This window comes from Balaenoptera acutorostrata, chromosome 11 (assembly GCF_949987535.1).
Source record: "Balaenoptera acutorostrata chromosome 11, mBalAcu1.1, whole genome shotgun sequence".
NCBI classification, from domain to species: domain Eukaryota; kingdom Metazoa; phylum Chordata; class Mammalia; order Artiodactyla; family Balaenopteridae; genus Balaenoptera; species Balaenoptera acutorostrata.
In genome coordinates, this window is record NC_080074.1 from 62,651,864 (window position 1) to 62,673,039 (window position 21,176).

Here is a 21,176-nt window from a genome sequence, read left to right on the forward strand (position 1 = left end):
GGGGTTTGTTAATAGGTAGACAGCTAGGAGGTCAGTGTTTTCACTTTCTAACAATAAGCCTGGCTGAAAGTGCTTTAAGAAGCAACTGCCCTAATCCCTTTGCCCTCAGGCAGGCCTCCTCCTGGGCGACCTTCCCCACCTTCTTTGGTACACTCTCCCCTCAGGCCCACCCCATCACTTTTTCAGGTAGTATCGTAATGATTACCGATTAGTCTTTTCCTGTACCAGCTCTCTGTCGCCTTAAGGAGAGCTGGAATGTTTTCTCTTTGAAGGCTGCCCGGGCCAATTGAGCAGAGTTAAACAGCCCTCCCTTTCTTTAGTGAGCGAGCATGCCTTTATTTTATGTGCTGGCCTCCCTCCTGGCCTGTTAGCTGGAGCAAACAAGGCAGACACACCACCTGGGGCAGGGCCAGACATTAGATAGTCAGTGTTTGTTGAACTACCTGAACTCGTTCCTCTCTCTGAGAGCCAATTGGGCTGCATAGTAGAAATGAGCAGTATGTAGCTACCTTTGTCACCTGGTAGACCTTTTAGATGAGAGTTGATTGAGGAGTTGGGAAACCACATGGTGTAATGGGGTCATTCCTTGAGCCTGGCAATTTGTATAGTTTGGAATTCTTGTTGCCCCTTCATTCCTCCTTAATCTTTTATGTTGCTTAAAAATAATCTTTATTTTAATTACATAAGTCAATGGAATTATCATATAAAATTATAAAAATATAGAAATGTGTAAATAAGAAAATGAAAATCATCTATAATCCTAATACCGAGAAATAACCGCAGTTAGTATTTTGAAGACTTTTTCCATCTTTTCCAGTTTTTAAAAAAATGCATGGGGAGTGACTGCTAACAGGTATGGGGTTTCTTTTTGGGATGATGAAAATGTTCTGGACAGTGTGATCCATGCACAACTTTGTGAATATACTAAAAACCACTGAATTGTACACTTTAAAAGGGTAAGTTTTGTGGTTTGTGAATTGTATCTCAATAAAGCTTTTTTTTTTTTTTTTTAATGCTTGTAAGGGTTAAGAATCCACCTGCCAATGCAGGGGACACGGGTTCGAGCCCTGGTCTGGGAAGATCTCACATGCCACGGAGCAGTAAGTCCGTGTGCCACAACTACTGAGCCTGTGCTCTAGAGTCCGCATGCCACAACTACTGAGCCTGCGTGCCTAGAGCCCGTGCTCCACAACAAGAGAAGCCACAGCAATGAAGAGTAGCCCCCGCTCGCCACAACTAGAGAAAGCCCACGCACAGCAGCAAAGACCCAATGCAGCCAAAAATAAGATAAATAAAATAAATAAATTTAAAATGCTTGTAGGTACATACACACAGTATTGTTTTCTGAACTGAAAGTGCATATATAGTGCTCCTTTGCTGCTAAATGATTTAGCATGTTTCCTAAGAATAAGAACATTCTTTTATATAACTACGATGTAATGATCAAGTTCAGGAAATGTAGCACTGATAGAAGAATTCTAATACTTATGAGGCCTTTCATGTCAGATTCCACCAGTTCTTCCAGTAACTTTCTTCACAGCAGGTTTTTTTCGTCCTTATCCAGGAGCCTATTTAAGATCACATATTCCTTTTGGTTGTAATGTCTCTAGTTTCCTTCAATCTGGAACAGTTCCTCAGTCTTTCTTTAATTTTCATGATATTGACATTTTTGAAGATTACAGGCTACATTGTTTTGTAGAATGATCCTCAATTTAGATACATCTGTTTCCTCATGTTTAAATTCAGGTTGTGCATTTTTGCCATTTTTCCATGCCTCACGTCAGGAGGCCCATGGGTCCATCCATCCCATTACTGGTGATGTTAGCCTTGATTACTTGGGTAAGGTGGTGTCCACCAGGTTTCTCCACTGTAAAGTTACCACTTCCCTTTAAAGTGCTTTTAAGGAAAAGAATTTTACAACATAACCCAGAAGAAAAAGCTTTATCCAGGTTTTAGTGTTCTGCTGATGTTTTGAATGAGAGAGAAAGATATAACATTTGAAGATTAAATAAAAAGGAAAAAAATCAGCCAAGGACGAGGAGGCAGGAGCTCAGTTAGAATCTAGGTTTCAGAAGATGGTACCATTCACCTAACCAGGGAACTCAAGAAAAAGAGCCTCAAGAAAAAGGCTCATAATGAGTCCACTTTTGGACCTGTTGAGTGTGAAGTCCTGTGAGACTTCCAAATTAGGCAGGTGGCATCATGGATCTTGGCTGGGGAGAGAGGTCTGGGATGGAGGAGTCACCAGCATGTAGCCCTGGGAACAGAGTAGATTGTCCAGGGAGAGGTGCAGAACACAGATGAAAAAGGCCCTGGGATAGAACCCTGAGGGAGGGCCAGAGGAAGGTGAAAAGGCAAAGGGAACTAAGAAATGGTCAGGGGTAGTCATATGGAAGCCAGTGAAAGAAAATGTTTCAAGATGGGATGGCAAACTGTCTGTTGGCTCCAGAGGGTCAAGTAGGATAAAGATGATATGTGTCCATTGGATTTGGAGGCAGGGATGTTCTTGGTGGCATTGAAGGTGCAAGCTACATGGTGGTGGGCTCAGGAAAGTGTGAGAGGAGAGGAAATGAAGATGGAGTGGAGACAACTCTTTTAAGAAGGTTGGCTGAGAAGAGGAAGTGGCTGGAGTGGGAATGTGTTGTGAGAGGTTTAGACAATTAAAAATGCTGTGAGAAAGAGGTAGTGGGAAGGAGAGTTGGAGAAATGGGGGGGCGAGGGTAATCAAGAGGGTATCCCTGAAGGAGAAGGAGAGGAAGCCTTTAGACCAATGGGTCCAACTCAGATGTCTACAGGGCCAGGCAGGTAAAGCAGATGAGTGAGGTGGACTAGTGTGGACTGAGGTGAAACAGAATGCAAAATTCTAAGGGCCTGTGGCCAGTCCTCTTCTGAGGATTGTCACCCAGTCGTCCTCCATTGCCATGCACTTTGCAGTGCCCCCTTGTGGGAGGAATATACATCCTCACCCCACTGCCCCAGGGCTTGCTTTGGTCAACTGGATCTGACCAGATGTGCCATATGCTAGGTCTGAGCAGAAGTTTTAGGAGTTGGTGCATGGTTTTCTCTGCTGTGAGAACACCGTGTCCCAAGTAGGGGCTATTCCTTCAGCCTGGGTCTTGGAATAAAGGCACATGAATCAGAGCTATAGCCAACCCTACCACCGACATAAACCATGAAAGAGAAAGAAATCTCTATTGTAAGGCAGTGGTCCCCCCTGACCCCCAACCGTGCACGGCTTGCAGGATCTTAGTTCCCCAACCAGAGATGGAACCCTCGCCCACTGCAGTGTAAGCGCAGAGTCTTAACCACTGGACCGCCAGGGAAGTCCCAAGACAGTGGGGTTTTGAAGTCATTAGTTAACCACAGCAAAACTGACTAATACAGGAGTTTAACCAAAATAAAGCTATACTAAGATATTTTTTACTCCTCGAATTAAAAAGATTCAGAAGTTTGACAGCGTACTCTTTTACTGAGGCTGAGAACACAGGCGCTTTCATACACTGGTGTCACCTCTATGGATGTTGGCAATCCTTATCAAAGTTACAAATGCAGATGGCTGTAATCAGAAAGACAGACAATAACAAGTCTGTCAAGGATGTGGAGAAATGGGAACCCTCATGGGAATGTAAAATAGTGTAGTCACTTTGGAAAGCAGTTCGGCAGTTCCTCAAAGAGTTAAACGTGGGACTTCCCTGGTGGTGCAGTGGTTAAGACTCCTCGCTCCCAATGCAGGGGGCCCGGGTTCGATCCCTGGTCAGGGAACTAGATCCCACATGCATGCCGCAACTAAGGGTTCGCATGCCACAACTAAGGAGGCCTCCTGCTGCAACTAAGGAGCCTGTGAGCTGCAATTAAGGCCTGGTGCAACCAAAAAAAAAAAGTCAAATGTAAAGTTACTATATGAGCTAGCAATTCCACTACCAGGTATGTACCCAGGAGAATTGAAAACATGTCCACACAAAAAATTGTATATTAATGTTCATAGCAGCATTATTCACAATAGCTTAATAGTGGAAGCAACCTAAATGTCCATCAATTGATGAATACTTAAAATGTGGTATATCCGTACAATGGAATATTATCTGATCATAAAAGGGAATGTAGTTCTGATACATGCTACAACATGGATGAACCTTGAAAACATTATGCTAAGTAAAAGAAACCAGTCGCAGAAGATAACATACTGTTTGTTTCCATTTATGTGAAGTGTCCAGAATAGGCAGATCTTTAGAGGCAGAAAATAGATTAGTGGTTGTCAGTGGTGGGGGGAGGGGAGAATGGGGAGTTTCTTTTTGTGAGGATGAAAATGTTCTGGAATTAGTGATGATGGTTGCACAATTTTGTTACTATATGAACAACCGCTGAATTGTACAATTTATTTTTTCTTTAAAAATTTTTTTGGTACCGCAGGTGGGACTGAATTGTACAATTTAAAAGGATATGCTTTAGAGTATGTAAATTATCTCAATAAAGCTGTTATATTAAAAAAAAGAATGAGGAAGTTCTATATGTTCTGATATGATCACTCATATACTGTTAACTGAAAAAAAACAAGGTGCACAACGGTGATTATGTGCTTTTATGTGAAAAAGGAGAAAATAATACATATTTACATTTGTTAGTATTTGCATTAAAAACTCTGAAAGATTATCTGAGACACTAATAAAAATAGTTACCTGGAATGGGGCATATGGAATAGGGTGGAAATTAGACTTTTCACTATTAATATTTTCATATATTTTGTTTTTGAACTACCTGAATATGTTGCTTAATCAAAAATTTAAAAATTGAAAAGAAAACACAATGAATGCACAACTATAATAATAATAAAGGGGGAACTCCAACTACACATGATTGTTGCTCCTTAAAATTCAGGCCCCGTGTTGCTAGATCTTCTGATTTTTTTCACAAGAAGCTGGAAGTTTCGGTATTGACAATTGTTTTTTAAAGTTTTAAAATGTACTATGCAAGCCAAACAAAACCATGTCTATGGGTAGCAGTTGGCCCTCCGTCTTCCAGTTTGTGACCTGTGCTTTAGACTGTGAACCTCATGAGGGCAGGGCTGTGGTCTTTTGCTCTCCATTGTGACCTCTAGTGGTCACCAACGTGCTTGGCACATATATACCAGATACTGAATAAATACTGAAGTAAGGCAGAGAGGGATCCAGAGTGCAGGTGACAAAACGTTGAGTGAGTTGGGATGGTTTTTATTTTCTATAAGAAATTTGAAATGAGAGGGAAACAGGGAGAAGGTTGATAGGTCAATAATTTGAGAGGTGTGGGAAATTTTTGAAATAATTGCTCCAGAGAATTGGAGATAGAGCCGACAATAGAAGAATAGTAATATTGCCAGACAGTGTTGTGTGTCCAGTTGACCAGAGTCATTGCTGCTTTTTGCCTCTGAAGATGGTTACTACCGTCATCACAGTTCTGGGAATTCCCTTCACCTCTCTCCTGTGTTGGGCGAAATGTGATGTGGTCTGATTCTCTGTCCTTTGTCTGTGACCTGGTTTGGGTTTTGTCTCTGGAAGTCTTTGGATCCTCCATTGTTCTGAAACAATATTATCATCTGTCTTCCTGTTGGTCATTCAGTGGATCCATTTGATCTAGCCTGTTCTATAAAGCTTTTTTTTTTTTTTTTTTAATTTCTTTCCTCCTTTTTTCCCTTCTCTTTCTGAAACTTCTATTAGTTGACTGTTGGGCCTTTTGGATTGATCTTCTATAGTTCTTTTCTGTTTTGTTGTCCATCTCTTTATATTTTTATCTTTCTGTGTGATTTTCTTGACTGTCATTTCAGTTGTCATATTTTTAAAACCCGAGAGCTTCTCATTGTTCTCTGAGTGTTCCTTTTTGAGAGCAACCCCCCGCCCCCCCCTTTTTTTTTGTTATGGATGCAGTATCTTCCTGAATTTTTGAAGCTTTCTTCTGCTCCCTGCATTTCTCCTCTTCTACCAAATACCTTTTTTCAGTTTGTCTGTTTTTACCTCTGTGGTTCACATTAGGGGCTTTCCTCAAGTGTCGGGTAGTCCCTGGCTGTCTGTCTGCTCACATTTAAGAGTGAGGCACTAAGGCATATTGGAAGGCCCAAGTGCATAGAAAGGATGTATTTATTGACTTGTGGGCATCACTGACTAGGTGATTGGGTGAGGACTGAAATAAGAGTGTCAGGTCTTTTCTCTAGGGCTATTGAGGTCAGTTTCTCCAGAGGGGAATCCTCCAGTCTCCTGGCCCTGGAAGGTTTACCCCAGGCCACTGTTTCTGAACACTGATTGGGAGAAAGGACTTGATTGGATACTTCCTGCTAATCCTCTTGTATTCAGTACAGTGCCTCCTCCTCACCTTCTGCTGTGCTTGGCATCCCTAAGTCCCAGCCGCTCCATTTCAGTTTCTCTAAGAAAACAGACTTCCTGCTTCTTTGGAATTAGGTGGAGGAGAGGGGAGTTGCCTTGCTGAATGGGCAGGGGGAGAAGAGTGAGGGCCTAAATGTTCCTTGTATAAATTTTCATCTAATTTCCACGTTTTTAGCTGTGCTTCCTCCTCCTGGATTCCAAGGTAGCTACTGTTGTAAATTCCTGAGCCTTTCTGGGCTTCTGCCCTAAGAACCAGCTTATATCCTGTTGGCATAACCCTCTGCAGACAGACTGGCTTTAACTTTCTGCATTTGCTGAACCACTTACCACTTCTCCTCTGCTTTCTATCTTCTACAGTTATTCACATCTCTCACCTCTTGTCTCTCATCTGCTTTATTCTTCTGGATTTAAAATTCCACTGATAAAATTTTAGTGGGGTTTCAGGAAAGAGTAGTAGTAAACATATGCATTTAATCTGGTGTGTTTTATTGGAATGAGCACAGAGACCATGAATTTATAGCAAAACCAATTTGAATGGTTAGGTGGTTTTCACTAGCAGAATTCAGCAGTCCTGGTGGATTTGGTAAGAAAAGGACTGGCCAGTTGGATTGGGGTTTTGCCAGGTGGATTTGGTGGAAGGACATTAGGGCCAGGGAGTTGAGGATTTTGGACAAAGAGTGGTTGAAACAACAGATCATACAATCTAGGTTGTGTAAGTGAAGGAAAGAAAGATACAAGGGAGTTGATGCCTGGAGGAGTTTATGAACTAAAGCTCCCATGAAGTCAGAAAAACTTGTCAATTTTTTTTTGAATATTTGAATTTTATTTTATTTTTTTATACAGCAGGTTCTTATTAGTTATCTATTTTATACGTATTAGTGTATATATGTCAGTCCCAATCTCCCAGTTCATCACACCACCCACCCCCCACCACTTCCCCCCCTTGGTGTCCATACAAAACTTGTCAATTTTTAAACAAACCCTACTTGGTCATTCCAGCATCTTCTCAGCCAGGGGCGAAAGTGCTGTTCCTAAGTTTATTCATGTTTCTTTGCTTTATCATTCTATCTTGGGGGTTAATGTCCTTCTTGCTTTGAAAAAGGAAAACTCTCTCAGGTCCCCAGGACAGGATTCTGTATGGGGCGTGAGGGTAGGGATGCCTCACCTCCCTGTTTACCCCGGAGGAAACTGGGGGTGTTCAGAGCCCTCACCTCCACCTTTCATTTCTTTTTTTTTTTTTTTTAATTTATTTTATTTATTTATTTTTGGCTGCACTGGGTCTTCGTTGCTGTGCGCGGGCTTTGTCTAGTTGCGGCGAGTGGGGCTACTCTTCGTTGTGATGCATGGGCTTCTCATTGCAGTGGCTTCTCTTGTTGTGGAGCACGGGCTCTAGGCACGCGGGCTTCAGTAGTTGTGGCACGCAGGCTCAGTAGTTGTGGCTCGCGGGCTTAGTTGCTCCACGGCATGTGGGATCTTCCCAGACCAGGGCTCGAACCTGCAGATTCTTAACCACTGCGCCACCAGGGAAGTCCCCACCTTTCATTTCTGACTGGTGACTTTGGTGGGATGGATACAGAAGGGGCCGGGTGGACAGAGCCATATCTTCCCTGCAGACCTCTCTTCAGAGCTTTGGGAAAAGCCTTCCTCCAGCCTGGGGTCTCTCTTTCTTCACCAGTCGTTCCCTCCTTGCAGCCTGTTTTCCACTCCCCTGGCCTGCTTGCCGTATCCAACAGCCTGAGCTGATGAACACCCACAGATACCTTGGAGGTTCTCTCTTTAAATCCCTTATTTTACAGAAACTGAGGCCCTGAGGTGTGCTCACTCCTGGCCCAGAAGCCTTTGTGCCACAGCAAGCTCAGTGGCTGAGGGTGCCCCGCATGAGGCGGTGGAGCCTGGTGATTAGGGGCGGGGTCTTCAGAGCCCCGCACACCCTTGTCCAGACCCAGCTCAGCCACATACTGGCTGCATGACCTGGACACGTTACATACGTAGTGTCTCTGAAATCTGTTCCCTCATCTTTAAATGTGGGTCATAAACTTAACTTCAGTGGTTGTGAACATGAGAATAATGCATGTTAAGTACAGAATGAGGCATGTGGTAAGTACTTCCATGGTGCCTGTTTTTATTAGCCTCTCTCCTTCTAGCCTTTCCACCTAAAACGCCCCACTGCTGCCACCTGTCAGGGGAGCCAGAGTGAACACTGATGAAGGATTGAGTCTTATTCTCAAGGCTGAGCCAGCTCCCCTAGTTTCCCAAAACCCAATCTACTGAGGAGAAGTTTAAGGATAGGACCACTAGGGTCCCTTGGACCTGTGTTTTCAACTAGCTTGGGGTCCAGTGGCTGCTGACAGTGGATTATACCAGAGGAAGATTCCTTCCTTTCCATGTTTTCTGGATCCTCTTATCCCCTCATTTGGCGGGTTCCCCAGGCCTTGGTGTTTGCCCCTCTCTCCCTGGCCATCTCTGTGAGCGTTCTCTCCCCTGGGGAATGGAGCCCATCACGAGGCTTCAGCTGTGGCCCACCTCTCGAGTCTGCTTCTCATTCCTGCATCTCGGCAGAGCTCTGGACCTGACTTCCTCCCATATGCGTATTTGTAGCCCTGGACACCTCCACTTAGATGAGTATTTCCAAGAAATAACAATCTTACTTTCCATCCAGCCTCCAGTTTCCGCATCCCTATTACTTTTAGGGGCACCATTATTTTTCCAGTCACCCAGGCTTGAAACCCCAGGGTCGTCCTTGGCCCTTCCTTCCCCTCCAATGTAGATTCCGTAAGTGTTGAATTGAGTATAATCCAGCAAGTGGTTAAGCCTGCGTGTTCCTCTGCCTGCCCTTCCCTAGCGACACCACCCTTATTCACATGTGGCTCACCTCTTTCCTGGTTTACAGCAGTGGCCTGTTCATTCTTCTGCATCCATCTGCTATACACTGTTCTCCTGAGAGCGTTGTTTTCATCACATTAATCCTTGCCACAGAATCTTTCAGTGGCTTTCCATTTTCTGCAGGATAAAATCTAGATTCTTGGCCTGGCTGGTACTCAAGGCTCTCCATAATCTCGTGCAGCTCTGCCCCCACCCTGCCTTTGCTCCCATGTCGTCCTTGCAGACCTTCTCTCCAGCCAGCCAGGCACCTTCACTGACCTGAGAATCAGCCATACTCATTCCCGTTGTAAGCTCATGGCATTCCCCCCTGTCCCTGAATGCCTCTCTTCCTCCCTTTCTCCAGTCCCGTTTCTCCTGCCCGCTTTCAAGTTGCAGCCCCAGTCCCACTGCAGATCCTCCCCAGTCTTCAGCCTTCATCCATCTCTTCTCCTGAATAGCGCTTGGGATCAGCATCTAGCCAGTGCCCTGGGCTGTAACTGTTGCACGTGCGTCAGTGTCCACCCTCCCCACCCCCCAACCCCGACCCCGACCCCCCCGGCACCCTGGTGTGAACACAGTTGGTGGTCATTTCAAACAGCCACTCCTTGTTTCTTGAGCACTCTCAACCTGCAAGGCACAGGATTATACTTGCTTAACAATCTGCCTCCTCAGTGTGGCCCCCTTTTCTTCCTGCTCTTTGGAGAGGAGGGCTGTAGAAATCAGGACAGTTCTGAGAAGACTCTGGGGGCTGGGATGCAAAGAGATTGGCCTCTGAGGCCTGCCTAAACCATTTCTCTGCTCCTCTCCAGCCTAAGTGAAGGTGGCATGTGTTTTTGCCTTACATCTCATCTCCCCCCTTCTTCATGTCAGCTAATGGTTATTCAGGAAACTTCTCTCAACCTGCTGGCCCTATCCCAAATCTTTTGGGCAAGGGTCATGAGAATGATGTCATGGTCATGTGACTGCTGCGTATACCTTGCTCCCTCTGCTGCCCTAGTCCTAACACTCTAAAAAGCCAATTGTGTCCCCTGCTTCCAGCTCACCTGGACAAAGACCTGAGCAGAAAGGTAAGCTTCTCACCTTTGCCTTTGGTGAGCAGTGGCCACTGGATTCTACCTGCTTAGCACTAACTGCCTTTTTCTTTCCCACCTGTTTCTGCTGGCTCTCTCCCTGGACGCTCTCACTTGCCCTTATCTGTACAGTGAAGGCTGGGGCTAGGCCTTAGGCCCATTACGGAGTTGAAGTTCTTGCTGGTTAGGTCCAGGTGGGGTCCACAGGCTGAGTAGGGAATAACTCCTGCTCTGCTCACAGATCTTCTCCTGATGGCTGACTCTAAACCACTCCTCTCCCTTGATGGGGACGCCGTGGCTGCAGAAGCCTTGCTCCAGAATGTGTTTGGGATTGTGGTGGATGAGGTCATTCGGAAAGGGACCAGTGCCTCCGAGAAGGTGGGTCTTTTCTCCCTCCTCCTCCTGCCCATCAAACCTGGCTGAGAACTTTCCTCCTCTGTCCAGGCTTCTCCCCAGAATTCATCACTCTCACTGTGTGCCTCAGGGATTACATACTGGGCCAGACTGTGTTTATTTACCCTTGTTCATGTGTTGCTTGGAAAATATTCCTAACTTGCTGTAAGTGCAGCTTGGTGGTGTCTTCTGTCTGCTGAGATGTGGTTTGGGCAGCCAGTCAGTGGGGTGCCTCAGTGCCCCCAGAATCTCCCGCTTCTCCTCCTAGGTCTGCGAGTGGAAGGAGCCGGAGGAGCTGAAGCAGCTTCTGGATTTGGAGCTGCGGAATGAGGGGGAGTCACAGGAGCAGATCCTGGAGCGCTGCCGGGCTGTGATCCGCTACAGTGTGAAGACCTGTGGGTCCTGGGTCCTGCGGGGAGGCGTGTCTAGAATTCATACCCAGCTCCACTCTGAGCCCCTGTCCCCCTTCTCCAGGTCACCCTCGTTTCTTCAACCAGCTCTTCTCAGGGTTGGATCCTCATGCCCTGGCCGGGCGCATTGTCACTGAGAGCCTCAACACCAGCCAGTGAGCCATCCCAGGGCCCCCTTCCACCACCCCGAAAGGATTTGGGTTTGCGGGAGACACACTCTGTGGGTGGGAGAGGAGAATGGTGCTTGCCCCCCTGTCTTTTCTGGGAATCTCTGCTGGCAGAGTCTTTCCCCTCCTACCCTTTGGGCTTCCTTTCCCAAGCTTTCCCATGTCTCCTGGCTCCGGTTTTTTCTCACCTTTTCCTCCCTGGTTCTTTTTCACCAACTCAGTCCTCTCTTTGGACCCTCCTCTCACTCACTCTCTCCACCTCCTCTCTCCCTGTCTCTTTCCCATTCTCATCATTCCCTCTCCTGGCAGGTACACATATGAGATCGCCCCCGTGTTTGTCCTCATGGAAGAAGAGGTGCTGAAGAAACTCCGGGCCCTGGTGGGCTGGAGCTCTGGGGACGGCGTCTTCTGCCCTGGTATGTAAACAGGAGGGCGGCCTTTCTTTGGCCTTTTCAAGGGTTCCTCCTTCCCCACTGTTCTCTTGCTCTAAGCTGGCAGGGAGGGGTGATTCTTCTTTGTTTCTTCTCCAGCTGGACTCAGGCCAAACCAGAGAGAAGCTGCCCAGGCCCCTGTATCCTCGTGTTTGCCAGATAATACATGGGATCGGTGCCTGCTGTCCTGGCGGGGGGTGGGGTGGGGTGGTGGATCCTGGGATCAGCCCAGGATAAGGAGGGGGGGTCAGGGGATCTGCAGATCCCGCCGTTCTGGGCTACCAGCGTGCCATTTGTCGAGCCCTCGGAACTCGTGGCCTGGTAGCCAATCACTCGTGCTTCTTTGATCAGTTCTTCTGGGTGGAGAGGTCAAGAGAGCCAAGCTCCAGTTTTGACCCACTGCCCCTCCTTCTTGCCACCACCCCTTCCCTGTGACAGGTGGTTCCATCTCCAACATGTATGCTGTGAACCTGGCCCGCTATCAGCGCTACCCGGATTGCAAACAGAGGGGCCTCCGGGCACTGCCGCCCCTGGCCCTTTTCACATCAAAGGAGGTGGGAAGAGGCACAGGCCTACCCTGGGCTCCCCGATTCTAATCTCCAGCCAGCTGAGTCCGAGACCTGTCAGGTCCTCTGCCTGCTCAGACCCATCTCTTCGGAGACCAGCCTGCCCCCAGGCGGATGTGCTTCCTTCCAACCAAGGGGGCTGTGTAAACGCTCCCCGTTCACCTTGCCTCCTGTGTGGGGGTAGCAGAAGGGCATCCAGTGCAGTGTACGCAGTCCACACCCTTTCTGCTAAGAGTATGGGCCACGGACCAGCAGCATCAGTATCACCTGGGAGCTTGTTAGACATGCAGAATCTCGGGCCCCAGCCCAGACCTACTGAATATGAATCTGCATTTTAACCAGACACACTGGTGATTTGTAGGCCCATGAGTGTTTCAGAAGCCCTGGTCTACAGGGTCTCATCTGTTTGACCAGTCTCTCTCCTCCCCACCCTCCCTGCCCTCTGCCTTCCTCCACAGTGTCATTACTCCATCGAGAAAGGAGCTGCTTTTCTGGGACTTGGCACCGACAGTGTCCGAATGGTCAAGGCAGATGAGAGGTGAAGGTCCTTCCGTCTGTGTGTCTCAGACCCAGCCTGGCACAGTGTGCCTTCTCATTGCCAGAGGCTCTGGCCTCTGGTGCACACCCCGGCGGACTTCTCTCCCTGCTCTGTTCCCGCCGAATTGCCTCTGCTGTCTACCAGTGCCTGCTAGAGTCTCCACCCTGTCCCCTGAGATCTGTTTACCCCTCTTAGGGAAAAATCAACACTGTGGCCTCTGCATTGCTAACCGCACATTACCCTGCTCTCGACAGTTCTGCTGCCCAGCCTAGAGAACCTATTACTCCCCTACCCACTAAGTTTTCTTTTCCAGAGGGAAAATGATCCCTGAGGATCTGGAGAGGCAGATCGGTCTGGCCGAGGCTGAGGTGAGTGAGTGAGGGGTGATGAGGCAGTGGAACAGGACCCTTCTGTTCCTTTCTTGGAGGGTTCTTTGGCCTGTCCCTACTCAAGGCTCCCCTCATCCCTCTCCTTGATCTCTGTGCCCATTTCCCTGGTGGGTTGAAGTGATCCCTGGGGAGCAAGGACACTGTAGTCCTGCTGAGACCCACGGGCAGGATCGGATCCCAGGGCAGGGGCAGGACTGATTCACTGAGTGGAGTCCCAAGGGGCACCGCAGGGAGGATGTTGGGGACCTGAGGTGTAGCACAGAAGGCTTCTGTGAGCTGGCAGGGTCTGTGCAGGGAGAAGTTCAGGAAGATGTGCGGGCCAGTGGTGAGCAATGCAGACTTGGAGCAATGGGAGATGTGGAGGCCCCTGCACGCCCCTCCGCGCTGGCGGACATGGGAGCTGCTGCAGCCGTCTTGGAGGGCATTTCAGCACTATCTATACCATTTTTATTTACTTATTTATTTACTTGTTTATTTACAAATATTTATTTATTTATTTGGCTGCTCCGGGTCTTAGTTGTGGCATGCGGAATCTTTTAGTTGCGGCATGTGAACTCTTTTTTTTTTTTGAATAAATTTATTTATTTATTTTTGGCTGCATTGGGTCTTCGTTGCTGCGCGCGGGCTTTTCTCTAGTTGCGTCGAGAGGGGGCTACTTTTCTTTGAGGTGTGCGGGCTTCTTATTGTGGTGGCTTCTCTTGTTGTGGAGCACAGGCTCTAGGCGCGCGGTCTTCAGTAGTTGTGGCACGGGGTTCCCCCTCGCGGGCTCTAGAGCGCAGGCTCAGTAGTTGTGGCGCATGGGCTTAGTTGCTCCACGGCATGTGGAATCTTCCTGGACCAGGGCTCGAACCCATGTCCCCCGCATTGGCGGGCGGATTCTTAACCACTGCGCCACCAGGGAAGTCCCATGTGAACTCTTAGTTGTGGCATGTGGGATCTAGTTCCCTGACTAAGGATCGAAGCCGAGCCCTCTGCTTTGGGAGCACGGAGTCTTAGCCACTGGACCACCAGGGAAGTCCTATAACATTTTTAAATGTATCTATCCACTGACTCTGAGTCCTGCTGCTAGGATTAGTCTATAAATCATCATCACAAGTGCTTAGAATTGTGTGCACTGGAGCGAAGTGTAAAATTTTTAAAAAAATTTTAAATATCCATCAATAGATAAATTATGATGTATCTGTGTCAGTTTCTTCCTTTGTAAAATGAGCATAATATAGAACTTATGGGGTTGTTGTAAGGCTTAAATGAATTATGTGTAAAGCACTTAGAACAGTGAAGCAGTATATAAATATTAGCTGCCATTGTTGTTATTGTTATTATTGGAGTAGTATGTAGCCATTTAAAAGAATAAGATGGGAATATATATGTTAACCTGAAAATACCTCAACTATGTATTTAAGTATAAATTTAAAATATATATATATATCTCCACATGCAAATGGTTGCAGCATCAGTTTTTGAGAAGACTGTTCTTTCCCCAATGAATTGTCTTGGCATCCTTGTTAAAATCCATTGAGTGTAAGTGTGAGGATTTATTTCTGGACTCTCGGTCTATTCCATTGATCTGCATGTCTATCCTATAGATCACGTTGTCTTAATATAGCTTTGTGGTAAATTTTGAAATCAGATGTGTGAGTCCTCCAACTTTGTTCTTTTTCAGGATGGTCTTGGCTTTCTGGGTCCCTTAAATTTCCATTTGAATTTTAGGATCAGCTTGTCAATTTCTGCAAAGAAGCCAACTGGAATTTTGATAGGGATATGTTCAATCTGTAGATCCATGAACATGGAATGCCTCCATTTATTTAGGTCTTCTTTGATTTCTTTCAATAGTGCTTTGTAGTTTTCGGAGTATATGTTTTGCACTTCTTTTGTTGAATTTATTCCTAAGTATTTTATTCTTTTTGATGTTCTTATAAATGAAATTGTTTTCTTAATTCCATTTTTGGATTGTTCACTGCTAATGTGTAGAAACACAACTGATTTTTGAATATTGATCTTGTACCCTGTGAACTTGCTGAACTCATTTATTAATTCTAATAGTATTTTTTTTAAATTAATTAATTTATTTATGGCTGTGTCGGGTCTTCGTTTCTGTGCGAGGGCTCCCTCTAGTTGCGGCAAGCGGGGACCACTCTTCATCGCGGTGCACGGGCCCCTCACTATCGCGGCCTCTCTTGTTGTGGAGCACAGGCTCCAGACGCGCAGGCTCAGTAATTGTGGCTCACAGGCCCATTTGCTCCGCGGCATGTGGGATCTTCCCAGACCAGGGCTCGAACCCGCGTCTCCTGCATTGGCAGGCAGATTCTCAACCACTGCACCACCAGGGAAGCCCTCTAATAGTATTTTTTACTGGATTCCTTAGGATTTACTCGGTATAATATAATGTTATCTGTAAATACAGATAATTTTGCTTTTTTCCTTTCCAATCTGGATGGCTCTTATTTTTTTTTACCTAATTGCCCTGCTAGAACCTCAGCACAATGTTGAATAGAAATGAGGAGCGTGAACATCCTTGTCTTGTTCCTGATCTTAGGGGGAAGGCTTTCAGTCTTTCGCCATTGAGTATGATGTTAGCTGTGGGTTTTTTTTGTAGTTGCCCTTTATCAGGTTAAGGAAGTTCCCTTCAAATCCTAGTTTTTTGAGTGTTTATATCATGAAGGAGTGTTGGATTTTGTCAAATGTTTTTCTGTGTCTACTGAGATGATCAATAAGCCACATTGAAATGTGGGTTTTTTCCTTTATTCTATTGATAAGATGTATTACATTAATTGATTTTTGGATGTTAAACCAAGCTTGCACTCTTGGGACAAATCCCACTTTGTCATGGTGTATAATTATTTTTATATGTTGCAGATTTTGTTTTGCTAGTGTTTTGCAGATTTTTATGTCTATATTTAGAAGAGATATATTCTGTAGTTTTCTTGTGATATTTTGTCTGGTTTTGGTATCAGGGTAATACTCACTTCATAGGATGAATTCAGAAGTGTTCCCTCCTCTTTTTTTTTTTTTTGGAAGCTGATGAAGAGCTGGTATCAATTCTTTTCTTTTTTTTTAAAATTTATTTTTAATTTATTTATTTTTAGCTGTGTTGGGTCTTTGTTGCTGCATGCGGGCTTTCTCTAGTTGTGGCGAGCGGGGTCTACTCTTCGCTGCGGTGCGGGCTTCTCATTGCGGTGGCTTCTCTTCTTGCGGAGCACGGGCTCTAGGCATGCGGGCTTCAGTAGTTGTGGCACGTGGGCTCAGTAGTTGTGGCTCGCGGGCTCTAGAGCGCAAGCTTAATAGTTGTGGCACACGGGCTTAGTTGCTCCGCGGCATGTGGGATCTTCCCGGACCAGGGCTTGAACCCATGTCCCCTGAATTGGCAGGCGGACTGTTAACCACTGCGCCACCAGGGAAGCCCTAGCTGGTATCAATTCTTTTTTAAATGTTTTGTGCAACTCATCAGTGAAGCCATCTGGGCCTGTGCTTTTCTTTGTAGTAGTTTTTTGAATACTAATTCAATTTCTTCATCAACTTTTGTACTATTAGGATATTTAAAATAGCATTTTGATCTTCCAGTAAGACATTCAACTTTTTTGAAAGAGTATGAACTTTGGAAATAGACCATCAGACAGACCTAGGTTTGAATTCCATCTCTGGAGTTTCAGCTTGGGGGCAGGTTTCTTAACTCCTCTGAATCTCAGTGTCCTCACTTGCAAATTAAAGGGGACAGTAACACGTTGTAAGGTTGCAAGGGCCCAGGTCAGGCATGTGAAGTTTATAGAGCTGGATCTCAGCACCAGGCTCTTGGTAGCTCTTGAGATGACTTCACAGCCTCTTTCTCCCTCTGCATTTTTGCCACAGGGTGCTGTGCCATTCCTGGTCAGTGCCACCTCTGGCACTACCGTGCTGGGGGCCTTTGACCCTCTGGAGGCAGTTGCAGACGTGTGCCAGCGTCATGGGCTGTGGCTGCACGTGGACGTGAGTGGTGCTCAGGCCTGAGGATGGGGTGGGCTGAACTGAGGCCAAGGCCAAGGCCCACATTGTTCCTTTTGCTCCACAGGCCGCCTGGGGTGGGAGCGTCCTGCTGTCACAGACACATAGACATCTCCTGAATGGGATCCAGAGGTGCATACAGCCCCCTACGCCCTGAATCTCACCCTTCAAATCCTTGATCCAGAGAGTAGTTTTGGACCAGGGAGCTCAGATGGGAGTAGGGGAAGGAGGCTGGTAGGAGGGAGATTGGAGAGATGGTTGATTGGGGCTGGGAGGTCAGACGTCAGACCTGGAAATTCTTCTGCTGGGCTGGGGTGAGACCGAAGCCCCTTTTACTGGAGATCTGGAAAGGTGGGGGCTCTGGTTGGGCAGCTTGAGGGGGAGCCAGCTGACCCTGCTTTGCTGTGTGCACCCCAGGGCTGACTCCGTGGCCTGGAATCCTCATAAGCTCCTCTCCGCAGGCCTGCAGTGCTCAGCTCTTCTTCTCCGGGACACCTCGGTGGGTCTGCCCCTCCCCAGCCCTGGTGCCACTTCCCACCCTGGACCTCTGTCTTCTTTTCTATCCCACCTGAGAGGAGCTCCTGGCCTTACCATGTTCTCCTTACCATGCCATCTGAAGCTGAATATCTGTGACCACCCTAATCCCCTGTAGTGGGCTCCCTCATTCCCCTGTCGTAATGCAAAGGAAAAAGTTCCCAGCTTAAGTTGTAATCGGAGGGATCCTGGGTCATTTGGGAAGAACTCTTGAGTGTTGGAAGAAAACCCAGAGAGAGGGTTTCAGTCAGCTGGCAGCCGTCCCATCAGTGCCGCCTGGTTCCAGGGAAAGAAGCATGTGGACTGAGCTAAGAAATGGCCCAGTGCAGTTCTGGAGGAAACCTCGGCGGGGAGGGTGTGTCTGACTGTCTCCTCACCCTCCACAGAACCTGCTCAAGCGCTGCCACGGGTCCCAGGCCAGCTACCTGTTCCAGCAGGACAAGTTCTACGATGTGGCTCTGGACACTGGAGACAAGGTGGTGCAGTGTGGCCGTCGCGTGGACTGTCTGAAGCTGTGGCTCATGTGGAAGGCACAGGGCGGGCAGGGGCTGGAGCGGCGTGTGGACCAGGCCTTTGCCCTTGCCCGGTAGGAGTGGGGGCAGTCCCGTTTCCCCTCCCCGGGCTCCAGCCCTGCACCTCTTTCCTGCTCTTAGTGTCTTTTGGCTCAGTCTCTGGGTTGCTTTTGTTTCTGTATCTCTGCCTTTCCTCCTCCACCCATGATGTCTCACTCTGTGTTCACAGGTACCTGGTGGAGGAATTGAAGAAGCGGGAAGCTTTTGAGTTGGTCATGGAGGTATGACCGACCTTGTGCTCTTTTGCATCCCTCGCCCCCCCACCGTTCCCCTCTCACTGCTCCTCTTCCCCAGCAGAGCCCTGGTTGGGGAAGAGGGGCAGTGAGAGGGGAACGGTCCCCCTTCCTCAGCTCACACCTTCCTCTTCCTCATTCCTCCCAGCCTGAATTTGTCAACGTGTGTTTCTGGTACGTGCCCCCCAGTCTGCAGGAGAAGAAGGGGAGTCCGGATTACGGTGAAAGGCTGGCTAAGGTAGGCAGTCTCCTCCCTGCTCTGGTTAACCCATTAGGGATCCGATGCAGCTGGTGTGTTTCTGCCCCCTGCTGGCTGTGAGTGGCATGGCAGTTCCCTTGGCTAGTCTCTTGCTCCCGAGGTGGGGACCATGAATGGGAAGACAACACCCACTTGTCCTCATTTCTGTGAGCCTGGGAATGGGAGATAAGGTATGCGTCTGGAAAGTAAGAAGAAGACGGAGAGGGGCATTACAAGAGAAGTCACCAGTGTACAGTACATAGATCCATGGTGTGGGGCATTCTGCTGGGAGCTCAGGCTCAGGACAGAGATGTGAGGCAGAAAGATCTTGGAAGTTTTGCTCACTAATGCTGGGGACAGAACAACCCTGTCAGGCCAGGAGGTATGTCCTGGTCGCTAAGGATAGATCGGTACTAGGTGCTGCAGATGATACGAAAGGACGAGAATGTTCTTACCCTTAAGGAGTTATTTCAGAAAACAAGCGTTACCTATTTGAAACCAGTGTGTTCAAGGCAGTCTTGGAAATTACATATTAGATCAGGGGTCCCCAACACCCGGGCCACGGACCAGTACCGGTCCATGGCCTGTCAGGAACCGGGCCGCACAGCCAGAGGTGAGCAATGGGCGAGCGAGTGAAGCTTCATCTGTATTTACAGCCTCTCCCCATTGCTCACATTACCACCTGAGCTCCGCCTCCTGTCAGATCAGCGGCGGCATTAGATTCTCATAGGAGTGCAAACCCAACTGTGAACTGTGCATGCGAGGGATCTAGGTTGCACGCTCCTTATGAGAATCTAGTGCCTGATGATCTGAGGTAGAGCTGAGGTGGTGATGCGAGGGCTGGAGAGCGGCTGCTAATACAGATTATCATTAGCAGAGAGGTTTGACTGTGCAGAGACCATAATAAATCAATGCTTGCAGACTCATATCAAAACCCTATCAGTGAATGGCAAGTGAAAACAAGCTCAGGGCTCCCACTGATTCTGCATTATGGTGAGTTGTATAATTATTTCATTATATATTACAATGTAATGATAATAGAAATAAAGTGCACAGTAAATGTAATGCCCTTGAATCATCCCAAACCACCCCCCTCCACCGGTCCGTGGAAAAATTTTCTTCCACGAAACCAGTCCCTGGTGCCAAAAGGTTTGGGGACCACTGTATTAGATCACAGGGTACAGATCAAAAATGTTATAGGAATTCAGAGCGGGGAGACGAAGGTGTCGAGGATGATGAAGGCTTGAAGTTAGACTGAAAAAGCAGTGTTGAGATTCAGTGAAAAGTCAGGTTTTAGCAGAAAATGGCCCATGTGGTAACGTGGAGAATGGTGAGATGTGAAAGAATGCAGGAGATAGAGAAGGTCCAGTGGGCTGGATATGGTGGCAAGGGTAAACTGGGGCCACGTCAGGATCCGAGCCGTGAGTTGCTGTCTCTGGAAGGTGTCTGGGTGGAGGGAGGTGCAAGTCGGGGAGCCCACCCCCTCACCTGACCCCAGGCTGCAGCTGGAAGGTCGCTCCACTCCTCCCACAGGTGGCCCCAGTCCTCAAGGAGCGCATGGTGAGGAAGGGCTCCATGATGATTGGCTACCAGCCCCACGGTACCCGGGGCAACTTCTTCCGCATGGTCGTGGCCAACCCTGTGCTGACGCGGGCAGATATGGACTTCCTGCTGAATGAACTGGAACGGCTGGGCCAGGACCTCTGAGCCGCTCCGTCTCACTGCTAGCCTGGACCCCTCCCCCAACCCTTACCATCTCCCTGTATCCCCTCCCCGTGTTCTCAAGAACAACCTCTCCAGGAAACAAAGCCGTCTTAATTTTTATGTGCTTTGACCCACTAACTCTCCTTTAAGTATTTGATATTAAGAGAATGTTTAAATAAATGATAGTATATCCATATGATGGAATATTACTCTGCCATTAAAATTATGTTTACAAAGAAGATTTTTATAGATAAGAGAAAAATAATTTTAATATAATGTTGAAAAAGCTGGATATAAGACTTTATATATGGTAATATCTGAGCTGCATTCAAAAATACATAGGAAAAGACTGATGAGATGAAATATGCCAAAATGTTAATAGTTTTCTCTGGGATGGGATTATAGGCAATTTGAAAATTAACTTCTTTATACCTTTTGTGCTCCCCTTTTATGATATAAGGAGTATCTGTTGCTTTTTTTTTTATAAATTTATTTTTTTTGGCTGCATTGGGTCTTCGTTGCTGTGCGTGGGCTTTCTCTAGTTGCAGGGAGCGGGGGCCCCTCTTTGTCGCGGTGCTTAGGCTCCTCATTGCGGTGGCTTCTCTTGTTGTGGAGCATGGGCTCTAGGCGCGCGGGCTTCAGTAGTTGTGGCACACGGACTCAGTAGTTGTGGCTCGTGGGCTCTAGATCACAGGCTCAGTAATTGTGGCGCACGGGCTTAGTTGCTCCACGGCATGTGGG

General features: G+C 47.4%; 1 protein-coding gene across 7 annotated transcripts in view; it reads left to right on the forward strand.

Moving 5' to 3' along the window:
* CSAD (cysteine sulfinic acid decarboxylase) overlaps positions 1–20,629 on the forward strand; it is a 25,033-nt gene extending 4,404 nt beyond the window's left edge. For 5 of the 7 annotated variants that reach the window (XM_057556072.1, XM_007179802.2, XM_057556075.1 and 2 more), the window contains exons 2-15: positions 10,524–10,660; positions 10,944–11,070; positions 11,150–11,240; positions 11,562–11,668; positions 12,122–12,237; positions 12,708–12,787; positions 13,101–13,155; positions 17,023–17,139; positions 17,222–17,286; positions 17,572–17,653; positions 18,075–18,274; positions 18,430–18,481; positions 18,642–18,731; positions 20,265–20,629. In XM_057556072.1, the coding sequence (XP_057412055.1) occupies positions 10,535–10,660; positions 10,944–11,070; positions 11,150–11,240; positions 11,562–11,668; positions 12,122–12,237; positions 12,708–12,787; positions 13,101–13,155; positions 17,023–17,139; positions 17,222–17,286; positions 17,572–17,653; positions 18,075–18,274; positions 18,430–18,481; positions 18,642–18,731; positions 20,265–20,438 (1,482 nt within the window). In that variant the 5' untranslated portion in view covers positions 10,524–10,534 and the 3' untranslated portion in view covers positions 20,439–20,629. Of the gene's footprint in view, positions 1–10,191; positions 10,280–10,523; positions 10,661–10,943; positions 11,071–11,149; positions 11,241–11,561; positions 11,669–12,121; positions 12,238–12,707; positions 12,788–13,100; positions 13,156–17,022; positions 17,140–17,221; positions 17,287–17,571; positions 17,654–18,074; positions 18,275–18,429; positions 18,482–18,641; positions 18,732–20,264 lie in introns of those variants that run through there. The other 2 variants (XM_057556070.1, XM_057556074.1) reach the window with 2 other exon arrangements.
* The last annotated feature ends 547 nt before the right edge of the window (positions 20,630–21,176 follow it).